At 40.1% G+C, this 13972-nt stretch overlaps 1 protein-coding gene across 5 annotated transcripts in view; it reads left to right on the top strand.

Moving 5' to 3' along the window:
• Nucleotides 1-13972, top strand: part of inf2 (inverted formin 2) — an 86775-nt gene that overhangs the window by 29286 nt on the left and 43517 nt on the right. For all 5 annotated transcript variants that reach the window (XM_072269624.1, XM_072269609.1, XM_072269617.1 and 2 more), the window contains exons 2-3: nucleotides 7818-8233; nucleotides 10597-10712. In XM_072269624.1, coding sequence (XP_072125725.1) covers nucleotides 7840-8233; nucleotides 10597-10712 — 510 coding nt within the window. In that variant the 5' untranslated portion in view covers nucleotides 7818-7839. The remainder of the gene's footprint in view (nucleotides 1-7817; nucleotides 8234-10596; nucleotides 10713-13972) is intronic.

Below are 13972 nucleotides of genomic sequence, written 5' to 3'. Positions count from 1 at the left end.
CGTATGTTTTCTCAACCACAGAGTCAACCTGCGCAGCAGCTTTGAGTGTCCTATGGACTCGGAGCCAAGAACCCTCTGATCCTCCACACTGCCAAGAGTCTTACCATATGCCATCATATTTGACCTACCAAAATGAACCACCTCACACTTATCTGGGTTGAACTCCATCTGCCACTTCTCAGCCCAGTTTTGCATTCTATCAATGTCCCGCTGTAAACTCTGACAGCCCTCCACACTATCCATAACACCTCCAACCTTTGTGCCATCAGCAAATTTACTAACCCATCTCTCCACTTCCTCATGTGGATCATTTATAAAGATCACGAAGAGTAGGGGTCCCAGAACAGATCCCTGAGGCACACCACTATTCACCGACCTCCATGCAGAATATGATCCGTCTACAACCACTCTTTGCCTTCTGTGAGCAAGCCAATTCTGGATCTACAAAGCAATGTCCCCTTGGATCCCATGCCTCCTTACTTTCTCAATAGGCCTGGCATGGGGTACCTTGTCAAATGCCTTGCTGAAACCCATATACACTGCATCTACTGCTCTACCTTCATCAATGTGTTTAGTCCCTTCCTCAAAAAAAATTCAATCAGGCTCATAAGACACAACTCACCTTTCACAAAGCCATGCTGACTATTCCTAATCATATTATGCCTCTCCAAATGTTCATAAATCCTGCCTCTCAGGATCTTCTCCATCAACCTACCAACCACTGAAGCAAGACTCACTGGTCTATAATTTCCTGGGCTATCTCAACTCTCTTTCTTGAATAATGGAACAACATCCACAACCTCTAATCCTCTGGAACCTCTCCCGTCCCCATTGATGATGCAAAGATCAATGCCAGAGGCTCAGCAATCTCCTCTCTTGCCTCCCACAGTAGCCTGGGTTACATCTCGTCCGGTCCCGGTGACTTATCCAACTTACAGGGATGCATTATCACTGTAAAACTTAGAATATTGCATCTTTCAGTAAGACAATCTCATTTTATGCACACCAAAGAATACAGGCTCAATTCCGTTCCCATTCCTCAGTGAATAAATCTGACATCCTAGGAATCAACCTGATGAATTGTCTCAATGGAGATCCATTTAGTTTCAAAAGTGAGACTAATAAATGACAATTCACCAAAAAGATCTGCAGAGGGATGTGGCATGAACAAGGTTAGCATCTGCATGGTAATATAGCTCAGTGGGTATAATTTAATCCATGCACACTTGGGCCTTGATAGTTGCCTAATGGGAGAAGACAAAGAATGCAACAAGGCCATGGGTAGGGCCCTGCAGAGCTCAATGCTTCTGATGGCTTCTTGACAACAAGAAAAACAGACAAAGTACTGAAAAGAGACAGAAGTTCAGATTAGATATGTGCAGAAAGATTTTAAAAAACAAGTTATTGTTAACAACTGGGCAGTTGAGCCACTGGTAGAAGCAACTCTGGTGTCAGGAGTCCTCCAGCAGAGTTTCTTGGGAAATACCCCAGATTCTACAGGATTAGAGAAGATCAACAGGTAGAGCAGGAAAGTGTATCACCCATTCTGGCATTGAGGGAATGTAATGATCAATTAGGAAAAGAAAGGACTGACTCACCCCTCAACCAGGGAAGAGATCTTTAAGTACTTTGAACCTGAGAAAGACTTCATGACAATTCTTGTTCTCGTAGAGTTGAGCACAGCATTTAATACCGTAGATCACAGCGTTCTCATAAACCACCTTAATCAATGGGTAACACAAAATGTGGGAGGAACTCAGCAGACCAGGCAGTCTTGGTCTGAAACGTCAATAGTACTCTTTTCCATTGATGCTGCCTGGCCTGCTGAGTTCCTCCAGTATTTTGCGTGTGTGGCTTGGATTTCCAGCATCTGCAGATGTTCTGTTGTTACTCAATGGGTAGGTCTTTCTGGAATTGCTTTAAGCTGGTTTCAATCTTACATTACAGGAAGAAAATTCTTTGCTTGCTTTGGTGATAGTGCTTCCAAAATCTATGATATTGTGTTTGATGTGCTGCAAGAATCAATTCTTGGTGCATTGTTGTTCTCATTCTACATGCTCCCATGAGGTCAGAGTATTTCAAAACACAAAGTGATTTACCACAGCTAGGCAGACCACACAAACTGTACTTGTGTATTACACGAGATGACCCTGAGGCTCTAAACCTTCTGGTCCGGTGTCTTACCAGCATTACAGAATGGATGAGTTCAAATTTCCTTACATTAAATAAGGAAAAAAAAAGAGATTTTGGTTATTGGTAGCAATAAAAAAGTATGAATCTTAGAAATAAACTTGATCATCAGGCCTGAAGTAGGGAGTTGAGGAGTTATTACTGATTGAGAGCTAAATTTCAAATTACATATTAACCATATTACTAAGACCGTGTTCTTTTATTTAAGGAGCATTGCAAGAGTTCAATTTCTTACAACATCTCAAGATGCAGAAAAATTGACATACTCTTGTTTCTAGCTGATTAGACTGCCGTAATGCACTCTGTTCAGGACTGCACAAGATAGTGCTGACACTTGTTCTAAATGCAGCAGCAAGAATCTTAACCAAAAAAAATCTGAGCAAATTTCACTGGTTTTGGCATTACAACACTGGCTGCCTGTGTCCTTTAGGATCAATTTTAAAATACTCTTAACTGTATACTAGTCTCTGAACTCCTATAGCTCCTCTGAATATTTTGGAGTGTCTGCCTCTTTACATTGCTAATCATAACCTTACATCCACGGAATTAGCTTAGTACAAGACATACAGGAACTTTTGTTCTTTTGCACCAAAAATCTGGGATATTCTACCAAATGAGATATGCCAGGCTAGTGGAACGTTTCAAAACACTTCTGGAAACGTACTTTTAAAAAAAAAATTTGGCCTACTTAACTCCTGTTGATGTTGATTACATTTATATAATTTGGTATATTTGATATAATGTTTGTCTTTACTTATGATTTTAAATTTTAACTTGCATTTTTGTGAGTATATTGACTTATTTTTACAAAATACATAAAGCGATGTGAGCCTGCATCTTAATGCATGAAAGATGCAATATAAATTTATAAATACAGCTTGAACGTACAAGGGAGACAGACGAGATCCTGCAGATGCTGGAATTCAGGAGAAACACACAAAACGCTGGAGGAACAGTGGGTCAGGCAGCAGCTATGGAGGGAAATTACAGTCAACATCCTTTATCAGGACTGGAAAGGAAGAGGCAGGAGCCAGATTAATAAATGGGGGCGGGGGGGCAGGCGAGGAGTACAAGCCAGCAGATGAGGGAGGATGAAAGGGAATATATGAGAGGGTCACGAGAATGAAAGAAAACAACAAGTGGGGGGGGAGAGAAGGGAGAGGTTACAAGAAGCTAGAGAGTTCAATACCATTTTTTGTTTATTGGCATGCAAATTCCTATTTGTCAAGTCTTAGCTTTGATACATCTGATGTAAGTGACCACATTTTGTAAACACCATTGAGTATTACACAAATCATTCACCCTAACCCACACATGCCCAGGTATTTGTGATTCAATCACACCAACTTCCACCCTTCCCCATCTAACCCTCTGCACCCATTCTTAATAAACGAAACTTCTCAAAATTCTAATAGTGATACAGAGTATCAAATATGCAAAGCTATATAAATGATTTGAACTATTACCTACAATGGCTGCTGGAATTATATCACGTCATAAATGCTTTCCTTTAAAAAAATTATATAACATTTCATCATGAGGTAGATTTACTAATGGATTGAATTTAGCTCCTGTACACGAGGAAAGTTCCATTGCTGTATTTCTAACCTGAGCTACCGCTAACATCCCACTGAGAGCTTAGACATGTTGAATTGAATGTGCAGTCCCTGAAATTAACTTCCTGGCTCCACAATTTTGCTGAACTATGAATTCTTTCCTTGGCTCATGCATGAACAAAAACAAAACAGGACTCAGCAATTCACACCAAGTTTAAAGAGCAAGAAACTGGGAAATTAAATAGTGAAGAAACTACATTTTGATTCAGTGAGACAACCATTTCCTGAATTAGAAAACTGATTTTTAGATGAATGGAATTACAGCCAAGTGTTGTACTCATATTCTACCCAAGAGCTTTGGTGAGGTGCAAAGCAGTAAAACCAATGGGCGCAGTGCAACCACTGGCACGTCCACTTAATTATGCTCAATTGTGTGAGGAATCGTTACAGTGTAAAGAGCAATCTGTATTTCACCATTAGAATGAACAAGCTTGTTTTCAGAATTCTATTTTTACTGAATTCTAGACCAGTCTTACCTTTATTTGTAATTATTTATTTTAAAGGGCCCAAATGCGGGGAAATTCATTAATCAACGATGATCTGTAGAAGCTTCTTAACACTTTGGGTGAGGTTTATATTTAAAGATGTCCTGGAGTTATAGACAGCTAAGGCTGATTTATACTTGTGCGTCAAATGTACGTCGTAGGTACGGCGTAGCGGCACGCCCTACGCTATACTCTACGCAAACCCTACGCCGTAGCCTAATGCGCACCTCTCCCAAAATGTAACTACGCGTTGCGGTGACACAGACCGCAACTACTGTGATTGGTCCGCTTGGTAGCATCGCATTTCCTCCTTCGCTGCAATAGCCTCCCATTGGGCGACCGAAGAGCAGGCAAGGAACTCTGGCTGCAATGCTTTCCATAAAGCTTTACAGACCTCCAAAATTACGGAGGACCCTGTGCTTGATGCCAGTTTGTAGCTAGCTGCTACAGCCTGTTAACTTCCACCTGAAGCTAAAACTCCAATGGTGATTGCCAGTCTCTCAGTATACTGTGCGTACACTGATGCGATATTAGAGACGATGAACCAAATTGTCAAATCTACCTGCCGACATCTGAAAATACTTGAAATGCATTTCTTCGTCCATGTCTCTCGGTGGCCGGACAAGCACAGAAAATTCACCCTCCTTCAGTTTCAGTCGCCATTGTTTGAAGTTTGAGTTTCTTCGTGTTGAGTTTCAACACGAAGGAACTCAATACAGTGGCATAGAAACCCCACCGCCAACTAGCGTTTTGGCAGTGAATTGCAGTGCGACGCAGACACACCAATGCACAAGTATAAATGCTCACAACGGCGAAGCCCACTTGCGTAGGCTACGGTGCAAGCTAGTACACACAAGTATAAATCAGCCTTTAGTCAGAGCACTTGTAAATGCAGTGGCAGGAGAATCTATTGCTCATTGGCAGGGAATCTACATCCCCACCATCAGATTACCCAATGTAACAACTGCAGCGCTCTCAACATTGAGTAATAATATGCTGTGTTGTTGTGGGGTGACCTTCCTCTAGCATGTCTGACTTCAGTTAACAACAGCTGTCTTTCTCTGAGCTCATACTTTGAACTCTGATTAATCAGAGAAACAGAGTTAGAGAGAGACGCAGCACAGAATTAGGCCCTACAGCCCAGAGAGTATATGCTGACCATTTACACTGATCTTACATTAATTCAACATTTTTTTTACCCTCCCCATTTTTTCTTCAGCTCCTTTCAGATTCTACCACTCACATATACACTAGTGACCATTTAACCAACAAGATGTTGGGGTGTGGGAGAAACTGGAGCACCTGGGGAAAACACACAGTCACAGGGAGAACATGGAAACTCCCCATAAGCAGCACCTGAGGTCAGGATCGAACCTAGGTCTCTGGTGCAGCGACGCAACAGCTCTGTTAGTTGCACTACTGTGCCACCTAGTTCACCAATTTATTCTCGGTCAGCCAAAGCAGAATTACACAAAGGACATTCCTCCCATCTCCCATTTTCATTTTAAACAGGGTGTTATCACCATTCAGATTCCACGGTGAAAATTAGCTAAACACAACTTGAGCTCTTGAACACAAGAGATTCTACTGGAAATCTAGAGCCACAGACACAAAATGCTGGAGGAACTCAGCAGACCAATCAGCATCTACGGAAATCAATAAACAGTTGATGTTTTCGGCTGAGGCCCTTCATCAGGACTGGAAAGGAAAGGGTGAAAAAGTCAGGATAAGAAAGTGGGAGGAGGGGAAAGAGTCCAAGCTACGAGGTGACAGGGGATGGGGGAGGGGTGATGAAGTAAGAAGCTGGGAGGTGATAGGTGGAAAAGGTAAAGGGCTGAAGAAGGAGGAATGGGATAGGAGAGGAGAGTCGACCATGGGAGAAAGAGAAGGAGGGGGAGCAACAGAGGGCGGTGCTTGGTAGCTGAGGAGAACAGGTAAGAGGAGAGCCAAAGTGGGGAATTCAAGAAGAGGGAAGGGAAAAGGGGGAAGGGGGAAGGGGGAAGGGGGAAGGGGGAAGGGGGAAGGGGAACTAAATTACTGGACGTTAGAGAAATTCATGTTCATGTCAGCAGGTTGGAGGCTAACCAGACAGAATATGAGGTGTTGCTCCTCTAACCCGAGCTCTCGAATCCGATTTTACAAACGTATGTGAGCTCTGCTGATATTCCATAATAATGTCACTTTGAAAATAAAATCTGATTGTGTTTGAACAAAATAGGATTAGCACTGTCTTATTTTAAATGGGCACCTAATGGTCAGCAGTGACTTGGTAGGGCAAAGGGCCCATTTCCATGCTGCATGACAACTCCACAATATTTTTATTATGTATCTATTGAGATACAGCACAGAATAGGCTCTTCTGGCCCTTTCAGCCACGCTGCCCAGCAATCCCCCGATTTAATCACAGGACAATTTACCCAGAGAAAACTATGCAGTGATGGAAAGGAGATACAAAATCATTCCAGGCAGCGGTGGGAATTGAACCCAGGTCACCTGTACTCTAAAGCATTGTGATAACCACTGTGCTACTGTGCCGCCCCAAAATCTGTATAATAATAATAAAAATTATAATAATAACAATAATAGAGTAGAACCAGATGTCATCATCCTGAAAATAAGAAACAAGCTTTTCTGGAGAAAAAAATAGGCAACATTGATATGGCAAAAGACGACACCAGGTTTGCAATTCTCGTCCAGAACTGTTGAGTACCACTCCCATCTGTTTCTCCCCTCCTCCCACCACCTTTTTGTTTTTCTCCCATTCTGGTTATCCTCTCACCCCCTCTCCTCTTCTACCCCTCCCTTATGTTCTGCCTATCATCTCCATTTGGTTCCCCACCTCCTTCCCTATATTCATTCCATGGTCCAGTGTCCTTTTCTTAAATTCCTCTTCAGCTGTTTACTTCTTCTACCTATCATCACCCAGCTTCTCATATCATTCCCCTCTCCTCCACCCCTACCATCTGGTCTTATCACCAGCCAGCTTGTACTTCTCCCTCCTCCCCCCAGCTTCTGCCTCCTTTCTTTCCAGTCCCGATGAAGGGTCTCAGCCCAAAACATCAACTTTATTCTCCTCCATAGATGCTGCCTGACGTGGTGAGTTCCTCTGGCATTTTGTGTGTATTACTGTGGGATGTTGTTCTCCAGCATCTGCAGAATATCTTGCATCTCTGTTGATCAGTAATCTGTCACGGCTATATTATGTTCAGCAAAGTTATTAAGGAATATGGAAAAAGACAAGGTATATAGGATGGATCAATAATCAACCTTGCTCTCACTGAAGAGGATTGTTGTGCCAAATAGCCCAGCTATAATGCACGTCCCTGTGTTGTTCTTGTATTAACTTGCACACCACAGGATGAAGAAACAGAGCATTTTAAAGATCCAACCTACAACAAGAATATTCTTTTGCTGCTGGTTCGGGCTTGTTTTGAGATGCCTTATACCAGTAATATGGCTCTTGGATTTAATTACTTTTCAAATCTCAAGCCTTATTTTAACAAGTTCTTTGCCTTCCATTTCACAGGTGAACCAAAGGCAGAATTAATATGGCTGCAAAGCAGGAAAGTAAGTCGAAGAAATGGGCTCTTTTAAAGGAAAAGGTCACTGCCCCAGATATAGACAATACCGAGGCCAACCTGGAAAATGCTGACCCTGAGCTCTGTATACGTTTGCTTCAGACCCCAACTGTTATGAATTACTCAGGCTTGAAGAAGCGACTGGAAAACAGCAACAATGCCTGGATGCTACAATTCCTGGAGCTTGGTGGCCTTGATTTACTGCTAGAAGCACTGGACAGATTGTCTGACAGAGGAGTGGCAAAGATAACCGATGCCCTCTTGCAGCTCACCTGCGTGAAGTGTGTACGGGCTGTGATGAACTCTTCAAAAGGCATCGACTACATTATAAATAATTCAGGCTATGTCCGAAAACTTTCCCAAGGTATGGAATAAACATCTCAATGGAGCTTTAATGCACTGTTTAATGTTTCAACCGTTTTTGTGTCAGGTTTATCCTTAACATACCAATACACCTCACAACAAATGGAAACAAAATTAACATAAGAAATCAAGGATGTTCTGTAAATAATCATTTTCAGGTTCATGCAATGGATTATAAAATCTGCAGCTCAGTAAAACCTATCCATAATTTTTAAAATCAATTTTGATTACAATTGACCAAAATTAAAATAAAAGTTAACTCACATTATATCACCCATAATTTATAGCCAATGGTAAAGCAATAGTTCTTTCCATTGTCCTCAAAGCACATTACCCAGAACAATCTAGCTATCTTTTACCCATGCCTTCTTTAATCAGTCTGACATAATGAACACAAGCAACAAGATATCATCATCTGGCTGTGCAGCCAATGACATTAAGGGATTCGAGGTCACCACACACCGGGAAGCAGGAGGCACAACGCTCAAATTAATTTTATAAATACGACCATATTAAAGATCGAAACACATGCATGATTTAGAAGCTGAAATATCATGCACTTAAAATAAAATACATTAAAATGCTTTAAGTATAAAAATTACAATGCACATATATAAAATTAGATTTTTTTATAAGGGAAGGCAGTTTGCTAAGTAGAGACATACTGAAGCAATTATTTAATTTTTAGCTCTGCAAACTGAAATTGCAGTTTTGTTCACATTAAGCAAATACTTGTACAAATAATTCAGGATTCTGTACTGTATTCCACTCAACTAAAAGAATTAGTTTTTATTCCAACTAAGAGGCTACTTTATTCTCCTTTGTATACACCGAGGACACTGAATCAACAACATTCAAGGAAGCACGTCCTACACATTTGTTCAAAACTTCAACTTTTTTGTTTATAATAATGACAAATATTGCTTTGCAAGAGAAAAATAAATTTTCAAAGAACCACCCAGTGAAAATGAAAAGGAATGCTCCTTTCATCAGGTAGCACAGATTGTTCAATACATTGAACACACTGCCAGAGGTAGTGGTAGAAGTGGAGACATTAGGGACATTTAAGAGACTCTCACATAGGCACACCAATGAAAGAAAAATGGAGGACTATGTGGGAGCGAATGGTTAGATTGATCTTGGAGTAACACCATGGGCTGAAGGGCCTGTACTGTGCTGTACTGTTCCATGATCTATATTAACATGGCCACATATTTTAGAATGGAACCAGCATTAAATCTGGAAACAATGCCTCTGAATTTAAAGCAGTTCACTGAATCAGCAAAACTACATAATGAGGGGAGCAATTAGCAAACTAGCATCAGCATCCTCTCCTAAGTAACACCCAGAGTTCCAAGGCCCTAATTAATTGTCAGCATCTTCTGTTAATTGCATACATACCAGAGTCCCAAAAACAGATGCTCTATCATGGGAAGAAAAGATTCAAGGATATGCTGGAGTCTGCAGTTTCTACATTGGCCTCATGAGCTGCCTCACAATAGACAATGCTGGAACATCTGCAGCATTTTGGGGCAAAAAAAACTGCAAGGAGATCACAACCTGCTGGGTGAAGAAATTATTCCTGATCTTAATCCTTGTACTGAGGCAGCACCAATTGTTCTCTATCAAGGGTAACAATCTCTGAATGACAAGGATACAGTACTCACTGGCATGGATTTCCCATTCCAAATTCCAGCTGCAGATGGATCTAAACTAACTGGCATCCAGCAGAGTGAGAACTACTCCAAAGGGTTCTCAGAGCCATTCATAAAGACTGATTTTTAAAACAACTTTATGAAACTCTTGCAGAATGACAAGGGCATGAATTTACAAAAGCTAAAATATCATTTATTTTAAATTCAGTTTGATGCAGTTATTTCACGGGAGGCACCACACAGAAAATTGTCTTTCAGGGCCAGAGAGGTTGTTCAGCAAAATAAATTGTCTTCATACTTTGTGAAAAAAAATCAGTACATCTTAAGCAAGAAGGCTGAGTATTTATAATGAGAATAGTAGCAATATTTTCTGGCTTCCCTCTAAAAGATTTCACTGGCTGACCATGAGGTTATCAGTGAGTAGAAATGTTTGAGTGTTTCTGCATTTAATGCATGTGAAGACTTAGAGGTTTCTGTCGGTTTTATGATGCAACAATGGTAAAAGGTGACAGTTTTGTTGTTATTAGACCACAAAATCTGGGCTATTCAATTCTGATCAAATTTAGTTTAATGGTTAGTAGTGAGATTTGTATTTAAGATGTTGCAAAAAAAAAGCAAGAACAGGCATATTTGTAACTACAAGGTTTTGCTGTCTCAGGTAAAATTTTGCTTTCATCTGAAATAACAATCTTAAAAATTTGATTTGCAGCTTTGGATACAGCTAACATCACAGTAAAGAAACAAGTCTTCGAGCTGTTAGCAGCACTATCTATCTACTCCCCAGAAGGCCACAGTCTGGCTTTGGATGCATTGGAAAACTACAAGGTAAGTGTAAAGCCACGGTTCAAAATATATTTGTTTGTTTGATGAAACGTGCATGCTATCAATCACTGCATTTTAATATGATAATCCTGCTAAAGCACTGGACTTCCTCTGATAGGATAGAAAATAAAGTTTTATTCCTAGGACTAAGACCCACAAGAATCATGGATAGAAAAAAATCGTATTTAAAATACATAGATTACTGCTCAGATAGAAACAATACTATCTGGTTCCATTGTTCACTTCTGAAAGGGGTGTAAGATTTTGCAATTAAAGCATAAAATGCTGAAGTTGAGCAGATCAAGCCATATCTACGTGGTGAGAAATAGGTCAATCATCTTCATCGGAATATGAAAAGAGAAGAATAGGGAAAAAGTTTTAAGTTAAATAGGAAGAAGCCAAAGGGATTCTCTGTGAGAGGCTGGAGAGCAGATTGTTCTGGTGACACAATTACTTTCTGTGGCATCTGGTTAATCATAGCTGATCTGTCCAAAAGTGTGTAAATAGAGGGAGATGAATGGTGACCATCAGAGGGCAATGAAAAGAATGTGTGCTGGGTCTATGAGATACACAACACAGTAGTTACTGAAAATCTGGAACAAAAGAGAATGGTGGAAAGACCTAGCAAATTAGGTGGATTTGAAACTAGCCAGTTCTGATACAATATGAGCTAGATAAAGTCAATGCAGCCTTTTTCCTAGAGTTAGGGAATTAAGAACTGGAGGTTAAGGAGGAGGAGATTTAATAGGAACCTGATAGACAATTTTAACCACCCCCCATCCACCTCCACACACACACACACAGAGGGTGATCTACATATGCATTTTGATTTCAACATCGACGTGATGCATTCAGAATGCTGAAACAGGAGGGGAGGGACGATGTGTCAGGTGAAGGTGCCAGAAATTATGGAGAACAATCTATATAGAGCAAGAAGATTGGTAAGGTGGAAAATGAGAGCATGGGAAACTCTAAACACAGGATGAGAAAGAGGGAGTATGGCAGAGTGTTCTGTCAGTTATGGGAGAGGAGAGACCATTGCTACGGAATAATGATGATATTTTAGAAGTGATGCTGATTATCATCGGAGCAGATGCTACAGAGCCAGAGAATCTGGGTAAATGGAGTGGAGTCCTTGGAAGGTGCAATATGGGAGGAGGAGTCATCAAGATAGCAGTAAGAGCCTCCATTGATTATTTATCACTAACTTTGTTTTTGGTAATGGAGGTAGACATGTCAAGAAAGAGAAGTCAAAAGACAAACATGGGACATATGAAGCCCTTGAAGGCAATTAAGAAAGTGAGAATTCTGAATGAGTGCAGGAACTGATTAAGTATCTGTATACTGAAGTGAAAGCTCTGTCATCATCCTAGAGTGGAAAGGCAGTGCAGTGTGATTAGACATCCATAATGAGAAATTATCCGTTAGGACCAGGAAATCCTGAAACTGGCTCAAGGCAACCGAAGCATCACATGACAGAGAGCAAAGGAAGAAAATAATAGATGTAAAATAGGAAGAAATAAGTTCAATAGGGCAAGAGTATTACAAACATGTTGGTGAGACTGCATTTGAAATATTGTGTTCAGTTTTAGTCACCATGCTATCAGATTTAAGCAGGAAAGAGTGCAGAAAAGATTTCTGAGGATTATTGCCAGGACTTAAGGGACTGAGTTAGAGAGAAAGGTTGAGCAGGCTATGACTTTATTCATTGAAGCATAGCAGAATGAGGGGTTATCGTGTTGAATTGTACGGGGGAAGCATAGGTAGCTTCTTTTTCCTAGAGTTGGCAAATCAAGAACTAGAGGGCATAGACTTAAGTTAAGAGGGAAGATATAATAGGAGCCTGAGGGACTAAGTTTTCCACCCACAGGGTGATCTGTATATGTACTGAGGGGCCAGAGGGAGTGATTGAAGCAGGTACATCAATATAAATATGAGGTGACTATCTGAGAGACAATGACCTAATGTTTAGTGGTGGGGTCATGCTCCAGAGGGAAGTAGGAGAAGGCATCTTGACATTCAAATTCTGTGAGGTAGAGTCCAGTTCACCAAACCACAGCTGCTTTACCGTTGTCACCAGTTTTGATGAAAACAGTGAGATTAGTCATTAGTGACAGAGTGCTATAAGTACAGATACGAGTTGGTTAAAGCAAGTAAGGGCAAGGCAAACTTTAAGAAAGTTAATGTAGTAAAGAAGTTGGAAAATTTTGTAAGATCTTGTCCTTTTAATATCAGAACAAAGGCTCAGTGGGACTATCAACTGGGCACTGTGACTTTAATGAATTAAAGGCAAGGTGCCAATTTTAAATCAAGATTTTTAGGCAGTTAACAACATCAAAAGGTTATATGTTATGATCTCAATGTTAGATTCAAAGGCTCAAAAGTTCACAGATTTACTGGATTTCTTCAACTATTTTACCCCATCATGCCAAAACTATCTTAATTCTTCTTTCCAATAAGTTCACAGGTTATCATACAGTAATTCATTCTTTCATGAGTTTACAAACATAGCATAGACTTGTAGCTTAGTTACACAAAAGTGGTTACAAAAGAACAGTACACACCCAATAAAATAAGCCAGATGTATCTTCCCTTTATAATTCTACTTCTTTAAATATATTTCAATGGAAGTTTCAATTCCACAATTTAAATCCTTCAGTTATAAATTGCATCCATTCACACTCTAAAAGAAGTATAGTGTAATATTGTTGCATATCCATATTGTGAAATGCAAAATGGAAGAGAGGATCTTAAATTGTTTTGATAAATATATTCCAAAAAAACTGAAGCATTTTTCTGTATAGATATTCTATTCTTTTCCCAATTCAAAAAATAGATTATGCAAACTATTATAGTACTAACTTATGGACTGCAATCTCTCTTCTGCTTCAACTCATCTAATCCCATTTACATTTCTTCAAAGAGACAAACTAATGAACACATCTTTACCTCCCTCGCCTAGATGGCACCCCACCACAGGGGTCATTAAGTCTCTTGTGGTTTCCACCTACCAGAAATGCCCTTCCTTACCTCCATCTCTCCCCTTTGCCTGCAGTTTGTTTGATTTCTAACATTTTTAGTTCAGATGCAAGGCCTTCAAACAAACAAACTTAGATTCTTGTTTCATACTTTCTGTCTAATCTATGATTTTGAGCACTTTACAATTTAAATTCATAATACACTATAACACTAGAAATAGTACAAAAATATTAGAAAAGCAACTTTCCTCAAAATGGACAGATGTTCAATGTCATAGCCTGGAA

This window comes from Mobula birostris, chromosome 1, assembly GCF_030028105.1.
Source record: "Mobula birostris isolate sMobBir1 chromosome 1, sMobBir1.hap1, whole genome shotgun sequence".
NCBI classification, from domain to species: Eukaryota; Metazoa; Chordata; class Chondrichthyes; order Myliobatiformes; family Myliobatidae; genus Mobula; species Mobula birostris.
This window is presented reverse-complemented; position numbering and strand designations above follow the sequence as displayed.